General features: G+C 49.7%; 1 protein-coding gene across 1 annotated transcript in view; it reads right to left on the minus strand.

Moving 5' to 3' along the window:
• Positions 1–2,070: 2,070 nt before the first annotated feature.
• Positions 2,071–25,219, minus strand: part of LOC119974324 (myeloperoxidase-like) — a 51,268-nt gene continuing 28,119 nt past the window's right edge. Inside the window, exons 6-8 of the mRNA XM_038813095.1 lie at positions 20,439–20,676; positions 9,813–10,015; positions 2,071–2,628 (exon numbers count right to left, since the gene is read on the minus strand). Coding sequence (XP_038669023.1) covers positions 2,609–2,628; positions 9,813–10,015; positions 20,439–20,676 — 461 coding nt within the window. The 3' untranslated portion in view covers positions 2,071–2,608. The remainder of the gene's footprint in view (positions 2,629–9,812; positions 10,016–20,438; positions 20,677–25,219) is intronic.

Genomic DNA, 25,219 nt, shown 5'->3' on the forward strand with positions numbered 1-25,219 from the left:
GGAAGTGGTTTCCTTCTGAGGGAAGGTTGGAATGGTGGGCCTGTATCCACTGGAGGTTAGAAGCATGAGGGATGATCTTATTGAAACATATAAGACCTTGAGGGGACTTGACAGGGTGGATGCTGAAAGGATGTTTCCCCTTGTGGGAGAGTCTAGAACTAAGGGGTACAAATTAAAAATAAGGGGTCTACCACTTAAGACAGAAATAAGGAAAAAAGTTCTCCTCATTTCTTGAATCTGTGGAAATATCTTCCTCAGAAAGGGTCAATGAATATTTTTCAGGCAGATGTAGGTATACTCTTGACTAACAAGGGGGTCAAAGATTATTAGGGGGTAGGTGGGGATGTGTAATTAAGGCCTCAATCAGATCATCCATGATCTTGTTGAATGGCGGTGCAGGCACGAGGGGCTGAATGGCTTCCTCTTACTCCTACTTTGAAAATTTGATGAAGAGTGTTCTCAGGCCAGAGAGTACTGTGTTAAAGGATGGCCAGTAAAAACACCACACAATCCCATTCTCAGGCAGCACTGTGAATAGAAAGGATGCATCTGTGTAGTTAATGATCTACTCAACTATGGAAAGACTGGGGTTATTCTGAAAGCCCTGAGACATGACGTTCTCCAATGATTTCAGCAATAACATTTGAGCATCACAATTTGTTGAGCAAGGTGCGACATTTCATCTGGGGCCAGGTCTCTTTAGAAGAGATTACATCAAGCCGTATTACTTTTGCTATTCATCGTCAGGAGACAAGAGAACCATTGATTTCAATCTCCTTCACATCATGGCCATGGGATGGACATCTTCGAACACAGAGGTAAAATGTTCTTGACGGTAGACTCCTAATCCAGATGGTTAAGAGTCAGGCAATCATGGGGGTCACACTTCGGACGTAAATACGTCGCTGAAGGCAAAATTTGCAACACATGGAATCCCTGACCTTGGAACTGCGCGATTGGGAATTTGGGCTATCGGGGGCGGAGCATCAGGGGAGGGACTTTCGATGAAGGGACTTTGCAACGCTGTTCCAAAGGTGTAGGCCCGCAACGCCATTTTGGAGGGGCAGAGAATCAAAATCCGGCGCCAAACCGCCCCCAATTTGGTTTGATCGATGATTACGATATCGGTGTTGGGTAACGGAGAATCTCACCCCATATCTATGGTCCTACCTCAGCAAAACAGAACATGGTACTGTGAGACAGCAGAGATGGACATTGTTTGCTGTTTAGAGGGAGCCTCTTATCCTGTGGAAGCAGACATCTACACAATCTAACCATCCAGAGATGTTGCATTCACCTGCCAATCCAGATAACAACCTGACTGGTGAATCTGAGTTTCAACAAATTCCCCTTGGGTCCAGCAGAGTTTGAGGGGGTCACCCATAGGCCTCAAACCCGTGGTCCCCCCAAAGGAATGATAGACAATTAAACCCCCACAGTTTTGTCCTTACAAGAAAAAATTCTTTATTGGTCGAACATTACCAAGAAAATTATAATTTGGTTGCTGGGCAATTAAGGGACCGCTCCTATCACTGGTAAGATCCCACACACGATGCAGTCAGGAGAGCATTTGTCACACTGAAAATCTAGAGTGCGTTTACTTATTAAGGATTTGGGTGATAAAAGCAGGGAAAGAAAATTCTCATTCACTAAGATTGGTCACAGGGTTTCAGCCCATCCTTCAGAACGACCACTGTGACTCTAGTACATTGAGAGATCAAGGCATAAAATATATATAATAAAGAACAATATGTGAGTACAGGTCCATAACCCAATCAGAGTGATTAATTTAAATAATAACTTATATCTTTCTTCCAATGTAAATTAGCTGTTCGGTTGTAAATGTAATCTTTTGAGAACATTCAGTTACTGACAACATACGATTGAGGCTGGATAAAGACTTTGATTTTTGTGGGTACAATATTAATCATTGTGTCATTATAAATATGAGGGTCTCAATTCACTTTTAATTTTAGCTGTATTTCCTTCCAAGCTTTGATCAATCTGACAGAAAGCTCAAGTTCAATTGTTGTTTTATTTGAGAAACAAGCACAGGAATATAATGACAGACGCAAAATATATATTTAAAAATGATTGTGCAGAATAGTTCCCAGATAGAGAGAAATCACTGCTGGATTCAATGAAATCTTCCTCAACACTTTTGTTCTGAGATGGACCAGTGGGGCAACACCACCAAGTCCGCCATCATACCATCCGCCAACACACAAGAGTTCAGCAGAAACTGCAGTGTTCCTGAATTGATCAGATCAATGAATCATGCAGTTTTATGTAATGATTAGACATAACAGGTGGTTTGAATCGAGAATGAGGGGGACATAATTTTTCATAGGTTAAGTTCTAAAAGGCCCCATGATTGATTTGTAAATATCTGGAGCTCTAGGCTAGATTCCATTGCCAGCGTCCAACCTGGAATGCAGACAGACGTTATGGAGAAGGAGTTAATTTTATTTTAACTTGATTATTATCTTGAGAGTTATCTTTAGCCGTTGCGCCTGAGATCCATCTCATATGACTGGTACATCGTTGATTTCCTTTCGTCATACAATATCGTAGTGAAAATCACCGTTTCATCTGAGGAACAATGGTCTTAACTGGTATCCGGATACACTGAAGGAAAAAGAAAGAGAATGACATTTCTTCATAAATAAAGCACAAAATATTGGATATTTTCCACTATTCATTGTATAGAAAACACACTTAAAATAGAGCAGAAATAAAATGTTTGTCGCTGGTGAGAGAGAGAAGAATATAAGCAAAGGGATTATTTGATCAGAATCGGCACAGTATGAGGTTCAATCTGCCTGAGCTGGTTCTTAAAAAGAGCAGCCTTACTTGTTCCCACTTTATGTTGGTAACTTTTTAAGTTCCTCATCCTCAAATACCAACTCAACTCATTGCTCATTTGTTTTCTGGAATCCATTTCCCCCACTTTCTCAGGTGCATTATTTCAGATCCTAACAATTCTTGGAGTGAAAAATATTCCCATTCCAATGGACCAGAGCCAGAGATACTGCCAACCCAGGGCTCGCACCCTGTATTATGGCAGGTATGTATCATGTAGGGGGTTGCAGGCTTGGGGATGCGGTGTTCGTGCCCCTGGCCAGTTCCCTCACCTCTTCAGTCAGTGAACCTGGAGGCGATCAGAGCGTCCCATGCGCGTTGGACCTGGCGTACACATAGTGCGGATTCCCATGGCTGCCTGGGCCCCATGTTCTGGCCATCCACCCTTCCCCTGCGTCCTCCTCGTTGAACGAGACCTGGCGATCATCCTCCTCCTCCAGCACATCGCACCTCTGCTGCGCAATGTTATGGAGGATGCAGCAGGGCATCACGATGCGCGCAAACCTCTCAGCATCATACTGGAGGCCCCCTCCAGAATGGCCCAGGCAACTGAACCGCATCTTCAGGATGCCGAAGCATCACTCGATCTTGATCCTGGTCGCTGCATGGACGTCATTTAGCGGATCTCCGCGTATGTTTTGGCTGCCGGATTGACGTCATCGGCCATGACCGCAGTGAAATGAAATTAAATGAAAATCGCTTATTGTCACAAGTAGGCTTCAAATGAAGTTACTGTGAAAAGCCCCTAGTTGCCACATTCCAGCACCTGTTCGGGGAGGCAGGTACGGGAATTGAACCGTGCTGCTGGCCTACCTTGGTCTGCTTTCAAAGCCAGCGATTGAGCCTTGTGCTAAACCAGCCCCTCTGTTGTCCAGGAGCCAACCCCCCAGCCAGGGGGTGGGGAGCATCTCAAACATGTTAGGAATCGTCGAGCGTGCCAGGATGAAGGTGTTGTGCACACTGCCTGGGTATCGGGAGCAGAGGTGTATAATGTGCAGCTGCACATTCATCAAAGAGAACCCCTTTGGTTGGTGTTGTGCAGCTGCAAGGCATCCCGCAGGGCTGCGGCGACCAGCAGGATGGCCACCATTGCTGGTTGGATTCCAATATCTATTGTCTGTAAGCGGTGAAAGGCCAACGTGTTAGCATGGTGCATACCCCCGTACCCAACCAAAGGCCACATGGTGGCCCCGGTTGGCACTGCGGGCTCTGCCCCCCACTCCCTCATCTCCGCACTCCTGGCTCTTTCGTTTCCCAGCGCCAGTGGGACGCTGGCCCTGGTGCCCAGCCCTGATGCCAGGGGTACTGTGAGCAGGTACTGCTCCGTGGCCCCCATACAGCACTCCTGTAGAGGCTATAGTGGGGATTTCCCTGGGTGAACCGCTTGATGCCCTGCCGGCAAGTGGCAGCCAAGTGTGTGGGGGGGGGGGGGGGGATATGGTGGATGGTGGGATGTAGGGGCGGGGGCACCTATACTGCCGGTGTCACTTTACAGAACCAGCGGCCAAGGTGTGTGGTAAGTCGGGTGCGCAGCAAGGTGGCTGCCTTGCAGCCGTGGCAATGGGGGTCCGTGCCTGGACACATCCCCAGTACAGTGGGAGTTCACCTCGGACACTCGGCCCATTCCCCCCCACACCCCCCCACCACCCTCCTGGCTCCGGGAAGGCTCCCCCACCCTAACCAGCCCGGCCAGTGTCCGGCCTGGCAACCCACAGTCGCACCCTTCTGTGTCCTACCTCCTCTCTCTCCCTTATCAACAACAACACCGGTTTTGCTATTTTAAAAGCCCAAGAGAACCGAGCTGTTGGGAACTCGCTCATCGGAAGCAGAGAATCGCGGAGGCCCCAGAGAATACCGGCTCGGTCCCGCTAATGATAAGCAAACAGTATTTACTGTACTTGCGTTCGAGGCTGCATTGTCGCTGCTGTCGAGGTGACGGAGAATAGCGATTTGGCATCAAATCGGCCCCCGCTGCGATTCGATGTCGTAAACTGTTCTCCGCCCAATCTAATTTCCTGATTTTGGCGTCAGCCAAAGGAGAATCCCGCCCATTTCCCTTCGTCTCTCCTCTGGATCTTTTCAAAGTTATACAACAAAATTCTCTATTTGAGAACTCAGGGCGCAGTTCTCCGGAAGGACTTCCAAGTGTGGTGGCAAGCGGGAACTGCCACGTGCTTCCCAGAGCTCGGCCTGGTGAAGCCGCCAGCGTAATACAACATTAATTGGCCCACTTAACAAGGCCCCATGCCGCAAATGAAGGCTCACCAGCCGATTCGGCAGGACCACGCTCGCCAGCCCCCCGTTAACAAGGTCAAGCAGCACTTAAACAGCTCTGACACAGCCAATCCCATTCAGATCACAGCCATGGCCGCGAGACGCCCAGCCCCAAGGTTTGGAGACGCTGATCTGGGGAGGCTTCTAGATGTGGGAGGGATGTCCTGTTTCCTCGAGGGCCCCGGAGGATGAGCCACAGGGCAGCGAGAGCCTCTTGGGACTGCGAGGAAGCGTGACCGGGATGACTGGCCTCAAGTGCCACAACAAGGTCAATGACATATACCGGGCAGCACATATGAGTTGACACCACCCTCCCACCCCCCCCCCCCCACCCCCCACACCACCACCAGAGCCACCTCCCCCTCCCAAGACATTTTCGCCCCCATGTGAGCATCCACTCCTCCCATCCCTCCATGTGGACCCAACCCTCCCTTGACCCCTCCTTCACCTTTCAACCCCCCCAACCCCTCCTTCACCCCCTCCCCCACCACTGTGAACCACGCGTGTGGCTAACGATGTTCTCTTTGTGTCTCCGCAAGAGAATATCTCAAAATAACACCAGGAGAGGGCCCAGGCAGGCGCAGGGGTGCCAATCATAAGAATCCTCATGACCTTCAAGGAATGGAACCTGGAGGTGACGGGGGTGGTTGAGGACAGAGCGGTCACCAAAGCAGAGGTTGGCGCTTGCTGCAGAGGTGAGGATCCATCAGCCCCCACATGGAGGACCTGTCAAACGGGAGTTGTTGTTGCCATACACACTGACCCCTCCCTCCCGCGGACCTTTCTCCCGCAGGTCCTCCAATCAATGGCCCATCCGGGGTGGCCCCTTCCTTGCCTCCCATGAGACCCTTCAGAGGAGTGCTCCGAGGATGCCACAATCAGCGCGTCACAGCTGTCATTCCCACCCTCCACCAGCGCAAAAACACACACCTCGGTGGGCAACGTTACTGGCCAGGCCTCTGGGGCACAATCTGGTGAGCAGCACACAGTTGCTGATGTACGTCACATGGAGGCAGTAACGCCCAGGCAAGACAGTAGTTGGAGGGCTGCTGGACCCCAGGTCCCAGCTAGGCCCGAGCCTGATGCTGAGCCTATGGACCTGGCTATCACTGAGCAGATGGAGACATTAGGGAACGGCCTGGACATTTAGTAGGAGATGTCAGTGACACTCCAGCTGGTCCACAGGCAATTGGAGGAGTGCTAGAGACTACTGGCACAGGAAATGACGCGGCAATGCATGGCACCGAGGCCAACACTGCTCGTGTGGTGACTGCAGTGGAGAGCCTGGTGCACGACCACAGCAGCATTAGTGAAGATGTCCAAGGTGTGGCACAGCCAGTGAGGGCCTCAGTAGGATGTCTGCCTCGCTGGGGGATGTGACCCAGTACCAGACTGACGTTGATGAGGTTCTGTGGGACATATCCCTCTCTCAGATGTGAATGGCCGAGGCACCGAATGGGAGGAGAGGGTGGTGGGTGCCAACCCGGACCGTGCCATGGTGTGGCCACCAGCTACCCGTGTTCCACCCCTCTGATGAGGCTGTGTCGCACAGTCAGCACACGGGCAGGGTGGCACGGCTGTGCGTGTGCTGCCGAAAAGTGCCGTGGGGCCCTCCGAACCGACAGGGCGCCCGCCAGGGGCAATGTAGGCCACAGGATGAGGTAAGCAGCTGGTTGCCTCCACCGCTGATGTGCATCCTGGGGACACACCTAGATATAGCGGTAGAGCTAGGAAGGCAAAGCACGTCGAGGATCACTGAGAGGGCACTGGGGGAAGGGGGAATGGGATAGGTAGGGGCGAGGGGGGATGAGGGGGTTTTGGGGAGAGTGGGGCAGCATCATCATGATAATGGGGCATTGTTGGACACCATGAAACATTAAAAATCATTCCCCACAACTAGTATGAAGCCTCTGTCACCCTTGTTCCACAATGTGGGCTCAGCTCCAAACCCTTGGCCCATCTCTCCAGGTAAGGTCCACTGACACAGTCCCAGCACCCTGGGTTGATGTAATTCAGGCCATGGGAGAGTGAGATATGGGGTGGGGGGTGTGGGGTAGCGGGTGGAAGGTAGCTATAATGGACCAGACCACACCCTCAGTGAAGCGGAGGAGTATGAGGGACTCCCTGGCTCTCCGGGCTTGCTGGACTTGTCCTCCAGCCCCTCCTGGTCCGGCACCACCTCATCATACTCGTGCTCCTCTTCTCCTCCTTCTCTACCTCGGTGGCCACATGATGAGGAACACCTCCGGCATGTTTCCCCGCTGCTGTACCAGGTTGTGGAGGACACAGCAGACCACCACAAAGCGTGTGACTCTCTGGGGTGTGCCCTGCAGGGGAACCACATTTTGAGCAGTTCAATGACCTTTCGATGACAGCCAGGGTGGCCACTTGGGCCTCCTTGTATGGGGTCTCTGCTCCAGCCTCCTGGGGTGGTCCTAGAAGGGGCTGGGGGTATCTGCCAGGATGTAGCTGTTGTGCACACTCTCACAGTCGGAGAGGGAGAGATAGAGCACACCGGAGGGGCCCACCTGACCTGCAGCCCACCTGACCTGCAGCCCCCTCACTGCTGCTGAGTGGAGGGCGTTGAGCTGGAGAGCTGGTAGTTGCTGTGGCGGAGGTCGGAATCGGCGAAGCAAGTAGGCCCCTGATGGATTGCAATGTTCCCATGGCACATGTAGCATCCCTCCCGCCCATCCCCAAACCAAAGACATCGGCCATGGGTGAAGATGTCCAAGGCCTGGGGCACTCTGTGCGGGCAGTGGCTGAGGCACAGGACAAGGCAGCCCTGTCACAGGCGGCTATGCAGCAGGGCCACCTGCTGTGGCACTCCAGAGCCTGGCTCAGTCACAACGGGCATGGCTATGGGCATTAACGGCATTGGCCTTGTGCTGTTTGATCAGAGCCAGAGGGACATGGCACAATCCTTGTGTTCCATGGCCATACGCATTGAGGCCAATGTCGAGCCGAGAGTGGGCCTCCAGGACTGGTGGGCCTCCAGGACTGACAACGCCATTGGTGGGGGGACCCCGGGGCTTGCTCCAGCCACACCCCATCCCCAAGAGCAGCCCGGAGGAATCGAGCAACCCGGGTGAGGAGGAGGTTCTGGGGCCCTCGCCGTTGACTCACGCAGGGGATGTGCAGAACACCGCAGCGCCTCTGAACCCCCTCCTGTCCTGGCACATCCAGTAGGCAGCGGGAGGAAAGAGTGACAGCACACCACCTGGGACATCCGAATGACTACCGGGCCTTCCAGGCCCAATGGCTCCAGAGGATGGCCACCAAAGGGGACCCTTGTCACAGGGCGGGGTTTGCAGCTGGCTGCCACTACTCCTGATGTACCACCTGGGGACCCACCTAGATGGGGCGTTAGGGCCCGTAAGACCAGAAAGACCATTTAAATTGGCACTGGTGCAGCGGACAGGATAGTGTTAAAGGCTAGGGCACGTGTATATATGCCTCGGTGCTCTGTCTACAGGATGTGAAGGATGGACTGACCTGGAAGCAGACGGTGTGCCGGGTTGGGGTGGATGGTGTCGGAAGCAACTGGTCGGGGGTGTGGACGTTGGAGGATAACCTAGGATCCCAGGTCAGCCACAGCACACTGCCCTGTGCCCATCCCTGCACCTTCCCACTCTCTTTCCCCCCATGCATACACCCCAGAGCCGGTCGCCAGTTCTGCCATCCCAAGGGTTCGCTAGGACCATGCAGTGGAATGGCCACCTCGCATGCAGGGTGGAATGTGCTACTGAGGGCAGGAGACAGACTGTCCAACAATGCAGAGCATCACACCCCATAGTGGAGAGGGTCGTAATCATCCTCCATCCCATGGACCAGACCCATTGATACTGCAAACCGAGGTACAGCATCATGTATCAAGGCAAGTATGGAGCATGGAGGGAGTGGGGGAGGACATATGTATGGGGGTGTGATGGGTGCAGGGAAGGAGAACAGGTGCGGTGGTAATGAGGGGGTATGCAGGGAGGGTGGACAGGGGAGGGGGTGTTTGGAGGGGGAATGTGGGATATGCGTGGGGGTAAGATGGGATGGTAGGGCTACCGGTGACCAAGCTCCCTGGTCGGTGAAGCGGGAGGAAATTAGATTGTCCCTGTATAGTGGCCCAGGCGTGCATGTTGTGCGGCCTCCAGTGGCTGCTCTTGCTGCATGTCCTGCCGGTCTTGGCCCTCCTCTGCATCCTCCTCGTCGGTTTCCTCTCACAAGTCCGGAAAGATGTGCTTGTCAGGTGAATTGGACATCCTGAATTCACCCTCAGTGTACCCAAACTGTGTGGTGACTAGGGGATTTTCACAGTAACGTCATTGCAGTGGTAATGTAAACCCACTTGTGACAATAATAAAGATTATTAAATCCAGCAAATCATTTGGGTGGTAATTAATAGCTTGAGGTCTTTCTGAGCTTGCCTATCAGCCTTGAGAGTCACAACGGGCATGGTTTACAGGTTTCATATCCTTATGCCTCTCTCTCTGGAAGTTGGAGGAAAGTAAGATTAATGTATAGGGATGAAAGCAGCCAAGGGTGGGGATCAACATATCTGACCTAGAGACCTTTTTCATCTTAACACAGAAACAATTTACATTTTCTTACATTAATTTTGTTCAGTTCAGTGTAGTTTAGAATAACAGCAAAGTGCTTGGATGACTCAAGCAATGATACTGTACCATTCGCAACTTTCCAAGCCCTCAGATCTAACTTTGGAATCTGGCGACAATTAACATAGTTTTCAGGAAACAAATGAAATACAAATACATCCCGAGTAAGGCGTTTAATCCTGGTGTTGTCACAGATTATCCTGGCCAGAGAAATCGAACGAAGAGCTTGGCGCTGCTCGGCAGTAAAGACGCCTTGCTTCTCCCACCAGAATCTGGAGAAGAAGCAAATACAATCAGCGGACAGCAGCAGACTGGATGAACCATATAATAAGACTTCCAAACAATATTCCATGTTACCAGTTAAATCAATCCACAGGTAAAAGTGAGTGAATGCCAGTCCTGTGAATGTAAACCATGGGATTGTACATTTCAGCTAACATTACCCCTTTTCACGTAAGTGTAACAGTTGTGGATTTTCTTCACAGCTTTCTTGATTACCGTCAATCGGTTAGAACATGGAACATAGAATTCCTACAGTGCAGAATGAGGCCCTTCAGCCCATCGTCGGGTCTGCATGGTAGGCTGGCACGATGGTTAGCACTGCTGCCTCACAACGCCAGGGACCCAGATTCAATTCTGACCTCGGGTGACTATCTGTGGGGAGTTTGCAATTTCTCCCAGTGTCTGCTTGGGTTTCCTCCGGATGCTTCGGGTTCCTCCCACAGCCCAAAGATATGCATCTTAGGTGGATTGTCCAAGATCAATTGCTCCTTCGTGTCCAAATGGTTAAGTAGGGTTACTGGGTTACAGGGATAGGGTGGAGGCGTGGGCCTAGGTAGGATGCTCTTTCCAAGGGTCAGTGCAGACTTGATGGATGGAATAGCCTCCTTCTGCAGTGTAGGAATTCTACGTTAATCCTTTAGTTACCAAACCCTCCGAAAGAGCACCTGAGCTACGTTCACTTCCCTGCCCTCTGCCCGTAACCCCATCTAACCTACATATCTGTGTGCCACCCAACTTGTGTTGTATGTCATGGGTTCAGCTTTACTTTTGAGTTTAAAATAAAATAGTTAAACCTTCATCTTTGTGTTTACTACAGGGATCACCCATCCCCCAAAGGGTTAAAACTACTGGGCATCAATCAGTGGCACAGTCATGCATTGCAATACTGACAAAATTGGGATAATTGAGAGCATTCATAGATTGTGGATCAAACAAGCCTCCCAATCAGAGCAGCCAGCGACTCGTGATTACATCCCTGAGAGCATTTGGACATCTTTGGACCCTCAACTTTTGTTTGTGAACTGACCTTCGATGAGGAAATGGCAATCAATGGAGATGACATGGAGTAACATCATCTATAATCCCCCTTTAATTACTAACATTCTAAGCACTGACGTTTTGGAAGTATGTGAAGTAGAAGTTGAATGTCAAAATTCAGTGTCACATTCACTTACCATAATGTACATCTATAATGAGGAATTGATAGGAGCAGCACGGTGATGCAGTGGTTAGCACAGCTACCTATGGTACTGAGGACCCGGGTTCGATACTGGCCCCGGGTCACTGTCAGTGTGGAGTTTGCACATTCTCTCCGTGTCTACGTGGGTCTCACCCACACAACCCAAAGATGTGCAGGCTAGGTGGATTGGCCATGCAAAATTGCTCCTTAATTTGGAAAAAAAAGTGATTGGGTACTCTAAATTAAACAAAAATAATAATCAGGAATTGATCACGACACACATCGATGATATCAGTTGTCGTGTTATGGGACCGATTTTTCAGGGGGTGGGATTGGTGGCGAGAGCAGGGAATCCTGTGGGAGTCCCAAAACAAGATTTGTGTTGGTGAGATTTCCTGTTGCAATTGTCCTCGTTCCCCGCTAATGACGTTGAACATTGGGATTCCCATTTTAATACATTTAAATGTTGTTATCAGGCCTTTACTCCTCATATCTCCCTTCCCTGTACACCCCCTCCAAAAGATAGATTGCCCATTCACATCAGTGTGAGGTCACGAAGATGTGAAGCATGACATGAGTCCCAAGGTGCCCACCCGCCGGAGGAGCTCAGGTGAGTGTTTTGCTCAGGGGGAGAGGATCACGCCGAGAATTTCCCCTTGGCACTGCCCCTAGGAATTGTTCCCTGGCACTCGTTCCCTGGAGCAGCCTGGGAACAGCGGCAGTGCCAGAGGGGTGTTCCTTGGAATACTCTGTGGGGTGGTGGGGGCTCCATGGGTGTTCCGTGGGGGTTCATGGGGACGGTATTTGGGAAGGTCGAGTTTCTGTTTTTAACTTGTTGTATTGGGCTGCCCTTTAAAAAGGCCTTTGAAATCTTTTAAAGATCTTTTAAAATTGAAGTTCAATCAGAGCCACCCCACCAGCGCAACCTTGTGGGATGCACCCATTCCTTTTTTTCCAGCTATGAGCCAAATGATACGACAGGGAAAATCACCTTTAGGGCTGGTGGTTCCCTGCCATTTTCCCTGTCTGCTGCACTGCTCTACCTACTTTTGTGGAAAATTGTGCCCATGGTTTGGTCACATGTACCTTCCAGAACATTCTGTTCCTCCTCGTCTTGTGGAGAAATTCCTCTACAAAAGACCAGCTTGGTACAATGATTTCTTATTTTGCTGTGGTGTACATTTTGAATAATTAACAGTTCCATCCCCCTCTGTTATGCACACCACAATTCCCAATCAAAATAGCCCAGTATCAAAATCAGGGCTTCAAATATCTTCTCAATATTCTGTTTGCCATCACAAAAATGTTATTGCATCTTGCCTTGGCTGGTTTCTAAAGATTTTACTGTGCAGTCAGAGGTCAATGGGAAGGATTCTCCAATTCAGGAAAACTGGCACAGAACGACCACCTATTCCCCGTTTTGCTGGGGGCCAGCAAGACGGCAATGTAGAGAACCCAGCTTTAGCTGCCGATACGCCCCAGAGAATTGCTGGGTACTTGGCGGCGGCTTGCAGTAGCCGTGCCATGCTTCATGGCGTAGGCCGCTCACGGAACAGGCCGCAAAATAGTCCTCCCCTTCAGCCGGCTCATGCGCCCCGGACCGCCCCACTTCAGTGCCCCCAGCCCCAAATAACGTCCCCCCCTACCCACGCCATGAATCGGCCCTCCTGCGGCTATGGCGCCACTGGACTGAGTCCGCAGCCGCCATGCTGAGTTCCCGACAGGTGAGACCACATGTGTCCCATGCTGTCGGGAACTCGGCCGGTCAGGGGCGGAGCATCGGGGGGGGGGGGGGGGGGGGGGGGGGGTCCTCAGGCAATGGCTGAGGCCGTCGCTACGGTGTGGCGCTTTGGAGGAGCGGAGCATCGCAAAAGCGGCGTTGTCCCCGATTCGGTCATGAGATGTGATTTTTGGGCCATTCGCCGAACGTGATTTCGGTGTCGGCGAGCAGAGAATCCAGCCCAATGTTTCTGAGGCTTAGTAAGTCCTCCCCAGAACTAAATTGCAATCTTTGCTTTCTTTAAACAACCTGGGCAGGCATGATAACTTCAGTTGAAATACAGGTTGGAGTATCTGGTAGTTCCAAGGCCTTCATACTCAGGGCTGGATACTAACTAGGATATAAACAGGATGTGGGGCCCCCTTTACATTCAGGAAACCGAGAAAAGCCGGTTTTCCCCTCAAAATAATAATAGAAATTGCTGGAAAAACTCAGCTGGTCTGGCAGAATCTGTGGGGAGAGAAACAGTTAACATTTCGAATCCGTATGACTTCTTCAGAGCTAAAAATAGGAAGAAATATGATGGATTTTATACAATTTAAGAGGGGTTGGATTAGGTGGAGCAAAGTAGAAGGTCAGGGAAGAACAAGAAGAAATTTGACAAAGGAACACAATCTAAGGTAGTGTTAATGGCAGTATTAAAGATTAAAAAGGATGCGGACAGTAGCATAACAGTAAGATAGCACAATATGTTAATGGCAGAACAAAGGTCAATGCTCTGTGAAAGCAAAATTTAAGAATAAATGAGAGATGGCCCTGTGGGAGATTTGGGTGGCCGGGGGTGGGGGGAACATTGGAACAAAAATGATTTATAAAACGGGTCAAGACTAAGGAGGGAGTTCATAGTTTCTAATTGTTGAACTTAATGTTAAGTCCAGAAGACACAAAACTGCCTAATTAGAAGATGAAGTACTGTTCCTCTATCTTGCATTGTGCTTCACATAAGCACTGTAGGAAACTGAGGACAGAATTGTGAGCATGGGGGTCAAGATGGTGAATTGAAATGGAAAACGCCCAAGAGGTCAGGGTCATTTTTGCAGACTGTTCTGGAAAATACAGAATGTGTCATTTGAAACATAGAAGGCTGCCAATATCTGGTCTGGGAGAGTGCAGGGAAAGATCCCACAAGAGGTTGGTGGCAGCTGAAAAGAGCAGAAACTGTGGCCAGCTCTTCTGTCAAAAATGCAGTCAATTTCAGTCTGTCAGAATTGTTATTACAACCTGCAGCAGGAGAAAGGGAAAAAGAAAAAGAGAGTTTGCATAGATTTCTTTGTGCTGTGTTGAAGCACTGTGATGTACTGAATAGAGGGGGACCCATTGGCCTGGTTGTGTCCCACCATGCCCCTTTAAGTCCCGTAGCCCATCCCCTATCGGAGGTCCCGATCTCTCCCGCCAAAAAGCACTAAGCGCGGGCTTCCCTCGCTCCTCCCCCTCTCCCCACGCGCGAGGCAGCAGAAGAGAGCAGCAGAACTCGAAGCAGCAACAGCTGGCGGTCGGGGTGCGGCCCGGGGGAGCTCCGCTCCCCTCAAGGAGGTGGAAGGCTCGAAGATCAACGCCAGCAAGAATGAGGAGGAGAATTAAAAGAGAGAGAGAGAGAAACAGCAACAGGAGAGAAGGGGAGGAGAATTAAAAGAGAGAGAGAGAGAAACAGCAACAGGAGAGAAGGGGAGGAGAACTAAAAGAGAGAGAGAGAGAGAAACAGCAACAGGAGAGAAGGGGAGGAGAACTAAAAGAGAGAGAGAGAGAGAAACAGCAACAGGAGAGAAGGGGAGGAGAACTAAAAGAGAGAGAGAGAGAGGGTCTGAAGGTCCCTACAACAAACCAGCAGCAATGGGGAGGACAGAACACAGAGAAAACAGAGAAACAGCAACAGGAGAGAAGGGGAGGAGAACTACAAGAGAGAGAGAGAGAGAGTCTGAAGGTCCCTACAACAAACCAGCAGCATCCAGAATCACTAATCGTTTTTCCTTTCTGTAAAGAAAGTGTTTGCAACTTAAAGGAAAAAAAAGTATAATAATAAAATAACTTAACCTGAAAAAGTGGTTATTAGCTTACTTCACTTCCTTAATAACGCAGGACCCAGGACATCGATGCTATTAAGGGGTAAGTAGGTAAAATTCTTCGGTGAAGGTATGGGTTATACCGGGGAATAACTTGGAAATATAGTTTGACCTGAATAGCACCCACCGAAGCCTGCATCGGAGTCAGGGAGTGAGAATCCCTGTTCACCATTTGGAATATCGGCCCTTTTTGGTATAGGGGGAATTCTAAGACAGAGTGGTGAATTTACAAAAACAAGACTGAATAGCAGTGTTCTGTAAAGTGGTTATTCAGTCGGATCAATCCCCAGTGTAATGGAGACTGCATTTTGAGCAGCGAATACTGTCATGACAACATGAAATTCTGACAGTCAGATCTACCTATAATCTCAGCAGCTAACCAAAAACATATTGAACTATTTGATGAGGACTTGCTTTTTCAAAAGAAAAATACAATAAAATACACAGAAATGGCTGCAGCAAGTCACCTGATGTTCGCCATTATAAAATGACCTGTTCCAGAAAGTTACTATTAACTGAGGGGCAGCAGGGTAGCATGGTGGTTAGCATAAATGCTTCACAGCTCCAGGGTCCCAGGTTCGATTCCCGGCTGGGTCACTGTCTGTGTGGAGTCTGCACGTCCTCCCCCTGTGTGCGTGGGTTTCCTCCGGGTGCTCCGGTTTCCTCCCACAGTCCAAAGATGTGCGGGTTAGGTGGATTGGCCATGCTAAATTGCCCGTAGTGTCCTAATAAAAGTAAGGTTAAGGGGGGGTTGTTGGGTTACGGGTATAGGGTGGATACGTGGGTTTGAGTAGGGTGATCATGGCTCGGCACAACATTGAGGGCTGAAGGGCCTGTTCTGTGCTGTACTGTTCTATGTTCTATGTAACATTGCACTGCTGACATGTTGCTCAAGGAATTTCACACCTCAGAGTGTTTGTATTCACTTCAAATAAGACTCTTAAATGGAAAGCATTTGAAATGCAAAGCATTGGACTTTAATCAACTGTAATTCTGTCCAGACAATGGAAGGTGGTAACCTGCCAGACACCCAAGAAGCATTCAAAATCCTTTGTGGAGGATGAAATAATCCCATCTCCTGCTGGTTTCTACTATCTTGAAATATGTCAAAAGTTTGAAATTAAAGACCAAAAATGTGATTATTTGTTTGATAACAATGGCTGCAAGACGAGTTAATTTAATTCATTCTTGGAATATATAGGCAGGAGGTTTATGAATTGGTCTTGCCAAGTCAGAAACAGAAAAATCATACTCACCTGGAAAAACTGCAGCAGAGAGCAATAAGGGGCAGGATTCTCCGCCACGCTGCACCACATTTCTGCCCCAACGTGCCGGCGGGATTCTCCGTTACGCTGGCCGGTCAATGGGGTTTCCCATTGTGGGGCAGCCCCACGCCGTCGGGAAACCCCTGGGCGCCGGCAAAACGGAGAATCCCGCCGGCAGAGAATCCTGCCCAAGGACTCTCTCTCGCTCTTAAAAAGCAAAACTCTGGGCTGGATTCTCCATTTGGGAAACTGTGTGCTGACGCTGCACGGGAACAGATGCGCCTTATGCTCAAAATCGGCCCATTGGGGAAGGAGCATCGGGGCCTCAGGTGACGTCCTGAGGTAATCCTGACGGCGTGTGGCGCACTCACCGAGTACACCGTTTTGGAGGGGGCGGAGCATCGCAAAAGCGACACCGCCCCTGATTCGGTGCCAACGGGGATTCTCCGGCCGTTCGCCAAACGCGATTTCAGCGTCAGAGACCGGAGAATCCCGCCCAGTATCTCTTAAGTATCTGAAAATAATTCAGAGATAGAAGCCAGGCTTATTTCTGCAGAAGTTTCAGATACGAGTTAAAATGTTAACTCTCTTTCTCACTCCACAGATGCAGCATAACCTGCTGAATTTTTTGAGTACTTTATTCAGGTTTATATTTCAGGTTGACCATATCTGCAGGATTTTACTTGATTTTAATGGTAGAATCTGGTTAGCATTTTCTATTTTCATCCTGCCAGATTGAGTGACTGGTTGGCTGCAAGGCTAGTCTTTTGGTACCAGGCCACATTCTTGTTCGACGAGGGTATCAAAGGTTATCTGGGTAGATGGAAATGTGGAACTCAAACAGATCAGCCATGATCTAATTGAATGGTGAAGCATGCATGAGAGGCTGAATGGCTTACCTGTGCTCCTATTTCATATGTTCGCATTTTAGAGGCTTAAGGCGAGATCGAAGGCGACATCTTTAACCTGTCCCTACTCCGCTCCGAGGTCCCCACTTGCCTCAAAAAGACCACCATCATACCGGTGCCAAAGAAGAACCAGGCAACGTGCCTCAATGACTACCGTCTGGTGGCCCTGCCTTTATTCGCAATCAAGTGCTTCGAGAGGTTGGTCATGAAGCACATAACCTCCATACTCCCAGAACACCTTGATCCACTGCAATTCGTATACTGCAGCAACTGCTCCATCTCCCTGGCCCTACACTCATCCCGAGAGCATCTCAACAACAAGGACTCCTACATCAGACTCCTATTTATTGACTGCAGCTGCGCCTTCAATACCATAATCCCAGCCAAGCTCATATCAAAGCTCCAAAACCTAGGACTTGGCTCCTCACTCTGCAACTGGATCCTCGACTTTCTAACCCACAGACCACAATCAGTAAGAATAAACAACAATACCTCCTCCACAATAGTCCTCAATACTGGGGCCCCACAAGGCTGCGTACTTAGCCCCCTACTATTCTCCCTGTACACACACTACTGCATGTCAAAATTTGGTTCCAACTCCATCTTCAAGTTTGCTAACGATAGACCATAGTGGACTGGATCTCGAATAATGACGAGTCAGAATATAGGAGGGAATTTGAGAACCTAGTGGAGTGGTGCAGTGACAACAATCTATCCCTCAATGCCAGCAAAACTGAAGAGCTAGTCATTGACTTCAGAAAGCAAAGGACTGTACACACCCCTGTCAGCATCAAAGGGGTTGAGGTGCTGGTTAGCAGTTTGAAATTCCTAAGGGTACACATCTCCAAAAATCTGTCCTGGTCCACTCACGTTGACGCTACCACCAAGAAAGCACAACAGCGCCTATACTTCCTCAGGAAACTAAGGAAATTTGGCATGTCCACATTAACTCTCACCAACATTTACAGATGCAGCATAGAAAGCATCCTACCGGGCTGCATCACAGCCTGGTATGGAAACTGCTCACAAGACCGCAAGAAATTTCAGAGTTGTGAACACAGCCCAGTCCATCACTCAAACCTGCCTCTCAACCATTGGCTCCATCTACACCTCCCGCTGCCTGGGGATAGCGGGCAGCATAATCAAAGATCCCTCCCACCCGGCTTACTCACTCTTCCAACTTCTTCCATCGGGCAGGAGATACAAAAGTCTGAGAACACGCACGAACAGACTCAAAACTAGCTTCTTCCCCACTGTCACCAGACTCCTAAACGACCCTCTTACAGACTGACCTGATTAACACTGCACACCCCTCTATGCTTCACCCAATGCCGGTGTTTATGTAGTAACATTCTGTACCTTGTGTTGCCCTATTATGTATTTTATTTTATTTCCTTTTCTTTTCATGTACTTAATGATCTGTAGAACTGCTCGCAGAAAAATATGCTTCCCTGTACCTCGGTACACGTGACAATAAACAAAATCCAAATCCAAGGTGGGAGAAGGGGGAGATTAGAGGGCTAAAGGGGTATGGAGCTGGAGGAAATCAGTGGACCTGTGGAGGGGATCAGAAGGGTCAAGCTGGTGAAGCAGGTATATTGGACCAGGCAGATAAACAGAAAGGCTTTTTAACTATCTGGGGCAGGATTCTCCCCTAACCGTGTGAACCATTCCGGCGTTGGCCTGCCCGGAAGGTGTGGAATCCTCCGCACCTTCAGGGGCTAGGATAGTGCCGGCGGGGTTGGCGTCGCGGCAGCCGGCTGAAGGGCCTCCGCTGGCCGGCGCGAGTTGAAGCATGCGCGGGAGCGCCAGCGTGTACTGGCATCATCCCAGCGCATGCACAGTGGGGTTCTTCTCCACACCGACCATGGCGGACCGTTACAGCGGCTGGCGCGGAAGGAAAGAGTGCCCCCACGGCACATGCCTGCCAGTGGATCGGTGGGCCCCAATCGCTGGCCAGGCCACCATGCCCCCTCCCCGAGGCCAGATCCCCCCCGCGCCCCCCCCCCTGAGGACTCTGCAGGCCGCCCGCAGAGCCAAGTCCCGCCGGTACGGACCTGGTTTAATTTACATCCGCGGGACCGGACGAAAACGGTCTGCCACTTGACCCATCACGGATCAGAGAGTTGCCGGGAGGGCCACTGCCAATTGCCGGTGACTGGCGCGACGCGATTCTCGCCCCCGCCGAAAAACTGGCGTCGGAGAATCCGGCAGCCGGCGTCGGGGCAGCGGGGGGGATTCACGCCGCCCCCCCCCCCCCCCCCCCCCCCCCCTCCCAGCAATTCTCCGGCCCGGTGGGGGGGTTGGAGAATCCCGCCCAGGGTTTCCCAAGTGCTGGAAAACACGACAAGTAAGGGTTAAATTTGAAAAGGTAATTAAATGAGGCACGCAACCATATTTTAATATTTAATTTGTTAATTTTCCTCATGAGAGTGAATCATAGAATCATAGAATTTATTGTGCAGAAGGAGGCCAAAGCACCCTACTTAAGCCCACACCACCACCCTATCCCAGTAATCCGACCAAACTTTGTTTTTGGACACTAAGGGCACTTTTTTGCATGGCCAATCCACGAAACCTGCACATCTTTGGACTGTGGAAGGAAACCCACGCAGACACAGGGAGAACGTGTAGACTCTACACAGACAGTGACCCAAGCCGGGAATCAAACCCAGGTCCCTGGCATTATGAAGCAACAGTGCTGACCACTGTGCTATCCCATGCGTTGGTTGTCCGTTACAAAACCCCTACCCCTGTCGAGCTTCTGTTAAAAGCACAAGTGGCTGGTTTGGAGGCAGGTTGAGGTTGGAATTCAGACTTTCAACTTGATAGAATCTCAGCCAATCCAAACGCACCTATTTTCGGCTAAAATAAACTCACCCAACGCCTCTAAACTGTGATGAGTCTGTTCTTAGTGAGGCTCATTGGGGAGACCACAATTTTTTAAAATATAAATTTAGAGTACCCAATTCATTTTTGTTTCCAATTAAGGGGCAATTTAGCGTAGCCAATCACCAACACCGCACATCTTTGGGTTGTGGGGGCGAAACCCACGCAAACACGAGGAGAATGTGCAAACTCCACATGGACAGTGACCCAGAGCCGGGATCGAACCTGGGACCTCGGCGTTGTGAGGCAGCAGTGCTATCCACTGCACCACTGTGCTACCGTCACAATTTTGTACACAAACTTCCCATCTGTTTCTTTTAGTAATGATTACCTGTCTCCATTTCGCACGTCTCTGAATTGCTTTCCTATTAGACAGGCGAATAAGGGGCCCACCCTGCCACCTCTTACAAAGGGTTCAATGATTCCTGCGAGCCACAAGTCAATGTTTTTTGGAGTTCCATACAGTTTGATGAGTTCATTTGCTAACTGCGGGTTTTTGAGGAGTTTGCTCAGGTCCATCCTATTTTTCGGTGCCTGAAGACCACAGAACTCTCTCCAGTCACCGTATCCTGTGCGATTTTTGGAAATGATGAAAAAGAAAATTAGTTTGTATAAATGGTGAAAATGGAAATACACCATTTGCTAACTGGAAAGATAATGAGGTAGAACATGAGGATCAGAGCCTAGTTCTTATCGGATTTTAAAAATCATGGCCATGTAATCCATCTGACATGAAATTGAAACTTGTGAATTTTGTGAATGTACACACAGGAGACATCAGAGGAAAGGAAGACACGCCCTTTTTTAAGCTTTAAAGGTCTTAGCCACTTTGAGAACAGTAAGAAGTCTTACAACTCCAGGTTAAAGTCCAACAGGTTTGTTTCAAACATGAGCTTTTGGAGCACAGCTCCTTCCACTTTGAGAAGACAAGGAGAAGGTACATTTGCAAGGTAGTGTGTGTGTGTGGGGGGTGGGGGCGTGGTGCATGGTCAGATGGTGCAGAGTCATATGGAGGGAATTGGGTGATCACTTGAAGGGTATGACAGATAGTCAGTGGGAGGGACTTGGGTGGTCAGTGGGGGAGCATATAATGGGTTGGAAGGTTTGGGTTGTCAATGTGGGGGGGGGGGCTAGAGGATAATGGTAAACAGACATGGCGTTGGGGGAGGGATGTTAGGATAGCTGGAGGGGGTCTCATAAAGGTTGGGGGAGAGGAGACTACTCGAAATAGTGTAGTTGCCCAGGATTAGAAATGGTTTTAAGTCTTTTAACCTTTCTTGTGTAGCTCTTCGGCTAAGACAGTGGAACCATTTGAAGTCTCCAATTTTAATCAGGGTATCGGATGATTCACAAAGTCAGATAATTGCCCAACGGAAGTTGAAACTTCCTGACTGACCCCGAGCATTCCTTCCATGGGGACGTCTGGGGGCATTCCCCCAGCATATAGACTAATATACCACTTGGGTAAAGCCCCCGGAGCTAAGAGGTTCGGGGCCAAAAAATTAGTTGAAGCATCGGGTCTGTTTTTTTTTGCCAATGTTGGAAACTGTTTCAGTGTCAGAAACGTGGTTCCTATGGGAAACTGATTGTAGTTCAGATTTGGAGGCGGGGGGGGAGGGGGGGGGGGGGGTGCGTACAGGAGCAGGAATGGAGTTGGGTCAGATGAAATAGAGTCCTCTTTCAGATAGTCACGCCTGCCATCACTGAGGCTGCTGAGGGAGAGAGTTTGTGTTAAGACCTTCCATTGCACCACAGGGAAGCAAGGTGTCACACGGCCGATGGAGACCTGGCAACCCACGAGAGAGGGGAAGATCCCTGCAAGAGGATTCTTCCTAGAGTGGCAGAAGGAGGTCACCTTGTCATGCAGCAATGGCGCCTCTCTGTTGAGCACCATCTCCCTTTCCTGCTAATTCCTTATTCTATCTTCCTTCCCTGATGAACTGTACTCTTCAAAGGCTTCGGCATCCCACTGTCACGACACCCTGAGCCGGTGCACGGTCAATTTCAGCCCCACATAAGAGTCGTAACACAGGTAAAATTAGGTTTTATATTAATATCTCTGGCTTTGGTTGAGATAAATTGACCACAGTCACCAGGCTAGTAAAATTTAAATACAAGTAAGCTTTTATTATTAACAGTAATTAAATAAACAAAAAATATAACTGACTACTATCTGATTCCCAACCGTCGGCCCCACTGCCCCAACTCCACACACAAACACACACACACACACAAACACAAATACCCACACACCCACTCACACACCCATACCGCGCCCCCCCCCCCCCCCCCACACACACACGCACCCACCCACAAACACACACACACACACACACCATAGAAGGAAAGGGTTAGTTTAAAGGGAAATAAATATTAATAGAGTAAAAGGATCTTTGATGCAGATGGATATCTTTCAATTAGTTTCTTTCTCAAAATTAGGTCTCTGGTTGGGTACTTTCTATTCTTTCAGCTTGTAATGATCTTCACTGCAGACTCACAGAGACAGCAGGCAACAGGCAGTAAATGGAGGGAGAAAACAGAGCTCCTCTTCCTTCCAGAATCTTCTTCACAGCTGTTATGACACCCTGGGCCAGTGCTCAGTTACTTCCAGCCCCACTTAGCTTGGAGTCAAAGCACAAGTGAATTAAGCAATAACTCTGAGAAAAATTCCTGAAGTCTTTGGCCCTTGGCTGCCCAATAATTATAGTCACCAGCTTTGCAAACGTAAACGCATTAACAATTTATTTATAACAAGAACCACAATGAATTATGCCGCAAATACAACTGGCTAACTATTGCCTAAATCCCTCGTTCACCTTGCCCCACACCCTCTACCCACACGCACACACACAAGACAGAGAAACACAAAGGGGAGGAAAAGGGCAAACAAAATCCAAAATAAAAGGGAAAGTAAAGAGTATTTGTTTCCGATAGTGGTTTCCAGCCTTTCACTCCTCTTCAAACCTTGCTTTCAGTTCATAGTTTTATTGTTGGTTCATTCAGATCTCCGTAATTTCAGAAATAGGACAGTCATGGGCCTTTCTGGAGAGAAATAGCAGGTTCTGTTTTTTCTTTGCAGCCTGCAGATAGATTCATTCAGATTCTCTACAAGTTCAGAAATTCAGAAATACAGCACTAACAGCTTTTCTGGAGAAAGCGAGAAGCTCCTTGACTTTGTGCTGCAAGTCGTAGAGGGGTGGGGGGGTGGGGGGGGGCAGTACCCAGGTAGGGTGTTCATGGGAGGGGGTGGCCGGCCAGGAGGGGAGGGGGGGCAGGTTGGGTGTTCATGGGGGGGGGGGGTGCCTGATGGGGGGTACGGGGGGCAGGTAGGGTGCTCACGGGAGGGGGTGGCCGGCCGGGGGGGGGGGGGGGGGGGGGGGGGGGGGTGTTGGGGTGGGACTGGATGCTTGTGCTACTGATCAGGCCCTCTAGACGATGCACCTGGAGGCAATCAGAGCGTCCATGCGCGCTGGCCTAGGAGCACATGTTGCGCAGATTCCTGTGCCTGCCCGGGCCCCATGTCCTGCTTATCCTCTCCCCCCCCCCCTCCCCTCCCCCCTGCATCCTCCTCATCGGACAAGGCCGGGTGTTCATCCTCTTTTTCACAGTAACTTCATTGCAATGTTAGCCTACTTGTAACAATAAAGATTATTATTATTAAGCAAGTCAGTGGCATCTTGGGATGGTGCTCTTGGACTTGTGAATTAAAGTATGTGACTGATTAAGCGCAGGAGATCATTCAAGTCATTAGCACATCAGCAGATGGCAAAGAAAAACCTCATAGTTGTGTCAACCTGAACTTGATAATTCTACTCAAGCTCTTCCATCACCCACATGCTCTGCAAAGCCTTTTAACTCAATTTCCCTTCCTCCCGGAGGTTAAGAGTATGAATTTTGTTGAAATCCCTCCCTACAAACCACAGGACCAACACCTCAGAGGACAGTAGCAGAATTAATTGCTAGCTCAAATAACCAACCCCTGTCATGTAAGGTGCGGGACGATCAGAGGTCAGTCAAGTCTTTGGCTTCTTGTGGAGATTAAACAAATATAGTCACTATTGCATTATGCTGCTTCTGATAACACAGGCTGCTACTTGATGCAGTCTTAACTAAAGGATGCTCCAAACTCTGAAATGAGTTCAACGTGTTTATTGAACTATTAACACAGTTCTCAAATGAGTTCGACTCTCTGCTAATCTAACTGTAGTAACTCAGTCTAACTGTACCAGCTTGCTCTAAGCCACGTGCTGGGGTGTGATGCTGCTGATCAAACCTGTCTAACTCTCTAGATGTCTGTCTGTGGAAAGAGGCAGGGTGTGAGTGCCTTATTCCTTTTATAGTGTTTATGTCATGCCCCCTTGTGGTGATGCCACCTCTGAGTGTTCTGACTGCCCATTGGTTGAGTCCTATTCTGAGTGTTCATTGGTTGCATGTTTGCACATCATGACATCTCTCCTTTTTTTTTTCTCTTTTTTTAGAATGATATACATGTGAATGTGCCTGTGTAATGTGATTGACTGAGGAATACAGAACAGAACAAACAAAACAAATGCTCATAAGTCCAGTCGCTGAGGCTTGCGTCTGATCTTCGCCGACCGCCAGAGAGGTGGTGGAGGGGATGACGGTGTCTTGGCAGGCAAGTGGGAGGCTTGACTGGTGGCCTCGTGGTTCGAGGTGTCTGGAGGTGGCAATTCGACATGTGGAAATGGAGGGGAAAGTGGTTGCGGGTAAGCACCTTTTCGCAGTGCCCTTTGATTCCTTCGCACAATGGAGCCATCAGCCATGCGTATGACATAGGATCTGGGCACAACCTGTTGAACAACGACAGCGGAGCAGGCCACTCACCATCTGGTATCTTGATCCTAACCGTATCTGCCGGGGATAGCACGTCCAGATCGGTGGCATGTGCGTCATAGCCCTGTTTCTGGCAGTCGCGAAGCTGCTGCATCTTCTGCAGCACCGGGAGGTGATCAAGGTTGGGCAGGTGTATGGCTGGAAGCATCGTCCACAGGTCCTTGTTCATCAGCAGTTGAGTTAGCGACATGCCAGTGGACAAGGGACTCACCCGGTAGGCAAGTAGTCAAGGTGTATGTCGGAAGCAGAATCTGAGGC

Source organism: Scyliorhinus canicula, chromosome 12, assembly GCF_902713615.1.
Source record: "Scyliorhinus canicula chromosome 12, sScyCan1.1, whole genome shotgun sequence".
Taxonomy (NCBI): domain Eukaryota; kingdom Metazoa; phylum Chordata; class Chondrichthyes; order Carcharhiniformes; family Scyliorhinidae; genus Scyliorhinus; species Scyliorhinus canicula.